Source organism: Lolium perenne, chromosome 2 (genome assembly GCF_019359855.2).
Source record: "Lolium perenne isolate Kyuss_39 chromosome 2, Kyuss_2.0, whole genome shotgun sequence".
Lineage (NCBI taxonomy): Eukaryota > Viridiplantae > Streptophyta > Magnoliopsida > Poales > Poaceae > Lolium > Lolium perenne.
Window position 1 is genome coordinate 291,808,559 of NC_067245.2, and position 7,289 is coordinate 291,815,847.

General features: G+C 46.3%; 1 protein-coding gene across 1 annotated transcript; it reads right to left on the reverse strand.

Moving 5' to 3' along the window:
* Positions 1–1,214: 1,214 nt before the first annotated feature.
* LOC127336263 (methionine aminopeptidase 1B, chloroplastic) lies at positions 1,215–4,809 on the reverse strand. Its single transcript, XM_051363055.1, has 10 exons — positions 4,650–4,809; positions 4,243–4,315; positions 3,855–4,092; positions 3,510–3,671; positions 3,366–3,407; positions 3,153–3,224; positions 2,754–2,833; positions 2,139–2,236; positions 1,682–1,729; positions 1,215–1,561 (listed from the first exon to the last, which is right to left on the reverse strand). Exons 1-10 carry the CDS (start codon positions 4,711–4,713, stop codon positions 1,410–1,412), a joined length of 1,029 nt encoding a protein of 342 aa, XP_051219015.1. The 5' UTR covers positions 4,714–4,809; the 3' UTR covers positions 1,215–1,409.
* Positions 4,810–7,289: the final 2,480 nt, after the last annotated feature.

Below are 7,289 nucleotides of genomic sequence, written 5' to 3' on the forward strand. Positions count from 1 at the left end.
AATAGGGCATATGTTCAATGAAATTTCGTTTAAATTCACATTTTGTTTTTGTTTTCGTGGTTCTCCGGTTATGCGATTCGTCCGCGTTAGGCGTGTCAGCGACCCAAACGGACACGCGGACGCGGGGCGCTGTCCGCGTGTCCGGGCGGCGACCCAAACGGCCCAAAACGGACGGCCCAACGCGTCCGTTTGGGTCGCGCGGTTGGAGATGGTCTAACTACTCGAGTGCTTTGGACGAAGAATGCGGTCCTTTTTCTCCGGCGCTGAACCCCGATCTAGCCGTCCGGCCACACGGGAACGGGCACGTGTTGGCCTGGGGCCGCACAGTTGGCGGGCAGGCGTCGGCGGCTTTGGATCAGGAGGAGGCGCACGGCGGAAAAAAAATAGACGGGCCACCGGATCACGAGCCGCAGCAGCCTGCTGGCAGGTGGACCACGATGGATGGATCGGGTAGAGGTAGCGTTTCCGTCCAGCTGAGGCCGGCGGCGCCGAACCGGCACGGTGGCCCACGCTACTACGGTGGAAACGAGGTGCGCAGTGGACGTGGTCGTGCCCCCCACCCAGGATCCGCCGCCGCCCACGCAACGGCAGGTCAACAATGCACACCATCTACCTACTCCGATCCGCTTGCATGCCAGATTCTATCGATCGACATCACCCGATTCGCGGGGTTAACCCACCGTGGTAGTGGCCAAGAGCGACATGTCAAAGCTAGCTGCACGTCGTGGCAATTCCACGTACGGCACAGGTCGGCTATGCCATGGCCGTTGCCGGCGCTAGCTAGCTGGGATTTCCTCGCACGCACCCACGCAGCTCGCTCCTCTCGTCGTCATCGGGTGCCATCATCATCAGGCCGCCGGTGGTGTCGCGTCGTCTCCACGTTTCGGCGCCACGCCGCGCCCTGCTGACAAGTCCACCACCACCAGGCACCTGACGCGACGCCTCTCACCCAACTTACTTTGCCCCCCGCCGCGCTAGGGCAGCCGGCTGTCCCGCACAGGCTCGACACGCCAGACGTCCACGCCTTGACGCGTCGGCACGCCACGGCTCGGACCGGTAGCTCCGACCGAACAGGCTGGACGACGGTGACGGCGAGAGCAGCGACGCGCCGAACCAGGCGACCACTGTCTCTGCTGCCGGGCCCGGGATCGGGAACAGAAATCCATCCCCATCCCCAGGCCCATAAGGCAAAGCCCAGCCTCGCGGAGAAAAGATGGCCCAGAAGAAGCCTGCCAGCTCTCCATTTGCCTCTGCCTAATACAATCCGTGCAGTTTTTTTTTTCAGTTTTGAGCAACACTACTTCCTACCCTGAAACGGCCGCAACAGTACAGTGCCTTCTTCTGCAACAGCATAAAAATGAGCAAAAGCCATTGCATCCCCACGCAGGCAGAGACCAGGGATACAAGTACTAGCATTTGGTGAGGATCTCTGCCCCGGTCTTGGTGATCAGGATGGTGTGCTCGAACTGCGTCGCCATGCTGCCGTCCGTCGTCAGCGCCGTCCACCCGTCGTCCCACATGTCGCACTCGATGCTGTCCTTCCCCATCGTCAGGATCGGCTCTGCCCACCACAGTTAGGCACACCGTTCAGTCAGTCAGATAACTGGCTTAAGAAGCCCTTGGTCATCGCTGTGTAATAGTACCACTAGTATTACTCCGGAATGGGCAGAGTGATGCGTACCTATTGTGAATGTCTGCCCTTCCACCATCTGCCCCGGCATGTTGTTACCTGTTCAAGTGAATGTGTCAGCTACAATGGTTCAAGTACTGAATGCCAACATAGTGCCTGCTTCAAGGTCACGATAACCATCTGAATTTAAGGTTTCAAGCCTGTTGCTGGTACTGACTGCCATCAAATTCAATAACGCATGCTTGTTCAGATCTTAATTAATTGTGATCATGACTACAAGTGGGTGGAAATGACATAAGAACCCAGACAGAATGTCTGCCTACACGGAAATTTGCTAGCCATTTGGTTGCAGCGGAATCTGAAGTGAACCCCGAAGCTACGCTCATTTAAACAGCGGCGCTAATTTCTCATTCAATTATCGCAGTACAGGCTGCCAAAGTACTATTGGGCATATGTAAATTCCTCAATTTTCAACATTTATAGTATTTGTTTATTAACAACCACTTACGCTGGTGATATATAATTGGTTGTGCATGAAATGCTCTGCCAACTCCATGCCCAACAAATTGCTCCACAACACCAAATCCATGCCTCTCCGCATGATCGCTGAAACGGTCAAGACAGCCAATGAGTATAAACCTATTGCACGTGTATCCAAAGTGAAAATTTTGATATAGCTGTATTTCATCATTTGAGAAAATATTGATTTAATGGCATCCCTCTAGGAATTCCTTGTCCAGTTATGATGCTTAAAGCATAGATGTAAATGTATACACTCAAAACACAAGACAAAATGCGCTAACAGGTGTGCTAGTGTTTGATCGTAAAATTGTTCCAATTTCACATTTTATAAACACAAAATAGCCAATCTAAGAACAAGAGGAGACATTTTTTAATAATAGGACAAGAAGAATATGATTTTTATCAAGATGATGGTGATCATGTTTAGTATTTTAAACAGAAGACTTCTACAAAGTTTTGGGTTCAAATATCTCGGAGCATACGGTTTGGGTGTATCTTACCCAGTATCTACCGACAGTGAGAAACATGGCCAAACCCACGAATAGTACTTTACAACAAGATATCTTTCCTTGACTTCAAATACAGTGTGAGATATCTATACCTTATTCTTCTGCCAATTTTCTTAAAGCTCACACCATGTTTGCAGGCTGCTATGCCTCTAAGCATGCACTCTTCAGCAACCTGATATTAGCAACAGCAAGTCACTGTGGTCAACGAGGTTCACATTTGGGAGAACTTGATGTACAATTCTACCATTTCATAGGTACACTACTAGTGATGAGTTGGGTTGACCAACTGAAATAGACACACAGAAAATTTGAAAAGGATGACTGAATAAACACAGAGGCAGTGAACTTCCCAGCTATGAAACTATTCATGTTTATTCTAGTGACTCATGGACCATTTTAGCCACGTAGAACTGTGCTAGCATTCATGAGTATATGAAAACTACAATTCCAAGAACATGCACTATATGTGTTCTAGAGAAAAGTTAATGTACCTTCACAAGACGTTTACTGGCTTCATCCACTTCTCCACACAAAAAAGTTTTAGAGGTGTCCCCATGAAAACCCTGAAGCAGAGAGGGTCATTACACTATTACTCAGATGATTATACCCAAATTAAAGTGGACAAACATATCAATAGTATGAAGTGATGAGAAGTGCCAATAAGTAATAAGTGATAATTATATAAGAAGGGCACAAACACATACATTCAAGTAGACAGTGACATCAATGTTAATTATATCACCATCCTGTAAAACACCGATGACAAAAAAGTTCTATGTCAGAAATGGGTCTGTGGATAAGCTCTGAAGTAGGCACAGAACATGTTAAGGAAGAGCTTCTTTCTGAACCTGTAGTTCTCGTGAATCAGGAATACCATGGCACATGCACTCATTCACTGATGTGCATACACTTTTCGGAAACCCACCGTATCCAAGCGGGGATGGATAGGCTCCAGCATCAATGATCATCTTGTGCACTGCTTTATCAATTTCGTCTGTTGTTACAGAGGGCTGATAGAAAGACGCAATAGATTTCTCACTGAAGCTGTAATTTATTGTGGAGTACACATAAAAAAAAGGCATGTTGTAAACGAAAGGAATATACAAACAGTGCGTAAATTGAGCACTATAACTGATGGCACAGACTGCAATAATTAGCTATAAGAGAACCATAGCTGAAATCTGCATGCTTACTTTGACTAACTTTCCCGCATTTTCAAGAACACGAGCAGCAAGCTCACAAGCAGCTCTCATGTGGACGATGGTCTCCTTGTCATGCATTTGCATCTCACTCGCTATCTCTGGCATTTTCTTTGAACCAACATAAGGAGGTAGAGGTATGTGGCGTGGTACTGTAAGCGCTGGACTAACAGTCCCACGTACCAGCGGTGCTCTTTTCTTGAGTTGTTCAGAAACTTGCGGTCCTCGCGACCTGTGAGTTTTTGTAATCACCAGAACCATTATACAGACTACATAGCGCTTAGATCAGTGTCACTTACATACCCTAAGCTATCAAGCAGTGGCACATACAATTTCTTAAGGAATTCAGGCAGCCACAAGTATGTGAATATGGATTTTGTACCTAGTATTTGCTTTTTCCAATCCCCCTGATCTCTTTGCTTGCACAATGAAAGGCTTCTGAAGGCATGTTTTGCCTTGAAAAGTAGAAGATGAAACATACAAATGGTCAGTACACAAAAGTAATAGATAAAGATCTAGTAAGTAGTATTATTCAATTTATATGAAATTACGACTGAAGACCCTTACATCGAGTAAAACAATTTAGTGAGAGTGTTTTCTGCTCCAAATTACATACGAATTACACATGTGCAGTTTACAGGTATGCTACTTGTAAGCTGCAACGCTGGTTACTTAATTAGCAGGGCAGTAAAAGCGGCGCCGCAGTTTACACATCAGAAGCGGCTGAATGGAGGAAGATTCTAAAAGCTTCAAACCACGACTATGCGGGGCGGGGCGCAGAATAAGTACCTTTTCCACCGGAGAGGGGCGGCGGCGAGCGGTTTAGCTCCATGGACGGGACTCTGACCGCCATGGGAGCAGTTTATCTCGCCCAAAACCTGAGATGTGGGTGTGGGTGGAGCAGTGACGGCGAGGGCCGGACACTAGAACAAGATAATACTGCGGATTTTTTCTTTTTCTTTTTTCGCCGGGGCATGGGCTGGGCCGCTATGACTTTTTTCTTTTCTTTTGAAATAACGGCCTGTCCTTCGAAATCATTTTGGATCCCGGACACAAATGCTCTTTTTTTTTTTTTGAGGTAACAAATGCTTTCATTGTATTGGAAAATTCGAAAATTATATTTTTATGTTTAAAAAAATTATGTAACAAAATTCAAAAAGGAGCTATGATGTATTCCACCAACGTACAAAATTTCAATTACAAATATTTTGTTTTATGAGCTACACAAAAATAACAAAGTCTGATTTCTTTTAAAAGATATGAATCACTATACTCAGATCTACGTATTCAAAATACACATTATTACCAGTCGAAAGTTTACACGTTTGTGGGAGACAATACTGGTTACATCATAATTTACTTTTAGATTTATTTAAAACTTAGAAATATGATTTTTAGTTATTTTTTTTAAAGGGATCATTGGTGTCCATGTGTACCAAATCTCGGTTTCTTCTAAAAACTTGAATAAAGAATTTCTTTAGAGTAACCAACCTCGAGATCTTTTCACTCCCTGCACAGGAAATCATATTTACGAGTTTCAAAAAAATATGAGATAATTTTTTTGATCCTTTAAACTTGCAAAACGTCTCGATCTAAGTATGTATATTTTCAAATCTCCAATTTTTTTTCAGATTTTGTTATCTTTGTGTACCTCACACTATAAAGAATTTCTTAATTAGATTGTTCATACTTTTAGGTTACATGATTGACTATGCCCAGATTTTTCCTGAAAAGGGGGATTATGCCTAGTAGATTTTTTGAAAATTATTAATATTGCTTTTGGATCTGAAAAAGGGGACTATACCTAGTTAACGAAGGTGGCAAGGAAGGTGGCATGCGCACTTCTGCCACCTTTGTTAAATATATGCCCGCCAAACCTGGCAAAGGCCAACAACAGTGGCCATGAGCGATGCTAAGCCGAAGGGAAGTTGGCCCCATCCTAGGTGCGGACATGTTGCATTTGTAACTTGTTAATGGACAAACATTTAGGAACCAGTTGGCAAGTACTCAATACATTCTACTTCGGAGGGAAAGGCGAGATCACCCCTCCCCCGCAGCTCCCGTGGGCTATGGGGAAAACCCTAGCCCTGGCCCCCTCGCCCCCTCGTTCCCACCCTATCGCCGCCGCCACAGGTCGTAGGCCAGTCGTAGGCTGCGGCGGGGCCTCTCCTTGCCCCAAGCGCGATGCTATCAACATGGGCTAAATTCTCGAGGCGGCGTGGGAACATGCGGCGGTGGGGATCGAGAACCTATGGTGGAAGCGGTTACTAGTGGCGTTTAGTTGGAGGTTGCAACTGCATGCGAAGCGGACGACAGTCTCCCTAGCAATGGGCCGAAGATCTTGATCAAGCGGTGGCCGACACGTGGCTTGGCAGTAATGACGTCCAAGGCATCGTGGCTTCCTTATGAAGACATGTGGTGTTGCTAGTCTCGGCTGAGATCTAGGCCCATTTGGTCCTGATCTGGGTAGGACGGCCCTGTGGTTCCTGCTGGAACCCATCTCCCTTGTCATTTGCGGCTGGGTGCTAGACTCTGGCCACTCGCCTAGATCTGCCGATCGCCTATGGGTATGCCTTGTGGGTGTCCTCTTTCTTGTTGCAACTCGGTGTTCAGAACCTAATTCGCTGGCTCCGACCTTCCCCAACTGATCTTCATGCCAGCCACCGACTAGGTATACGATCTTGGATGTCGGGGCGGCGGCCTCGAAAGGTGCACTGCGGGGGCTTTTATATGGCGAGCGACGTGGTGGCGGCGGTGGCCTTGTTCTTTGGTCATTTGGATGGTGACGAGCGGATGTTGGAGACCCTGGAGTTCATGGAGCTTCGGCATTGGCTTCTCTTAGATCGCGTTTTGGAAGTCAGGCTAGAGGAAAATAGGTGGTCCGTGTTGTCAGGCGTGTGCAAGGGTTTTTCCTAGGCGAAAGCTCAGCGCGCGTTTCGACGCCAAGGATGACGATGACTGTGTGTGTCATAGCTCACTTCATGGTGACATTGTGGTTACCTTCTCCGCGTTAGATCTCCGCATGAAAACCCTTAACCTTGCAGCCTTGACGACCCAGACTGTGCATCATTACCCTCTTTGGGGCGTTATCGTGGAGTTTCGATCCTTGTCTTGTTTCGGTGGTAAGTCCTGGCTCTCCTTATACTCCCTCCGTCTCAGTTTACTAGTCGTCCCCGTATCCCTAGGTCGCTAATTTGATCTATATAATTTAAATTATATAATGTAAAAATTATATCATTAGAAAATAGAACATCTAAACTTTCTAATGGTATAATTTTATAATATATAACTAATGCTAACTTGATCAAATTCGTGACCTAGAGGTACGCGCACGCCTAATAAACTGTGAAAGAGGGAGTACTTTTTTTGTTTATCTTAATGAGAGACGTAAACCTGTTTGGAGGAGAAGACTCAGAAGAGTACTCGATA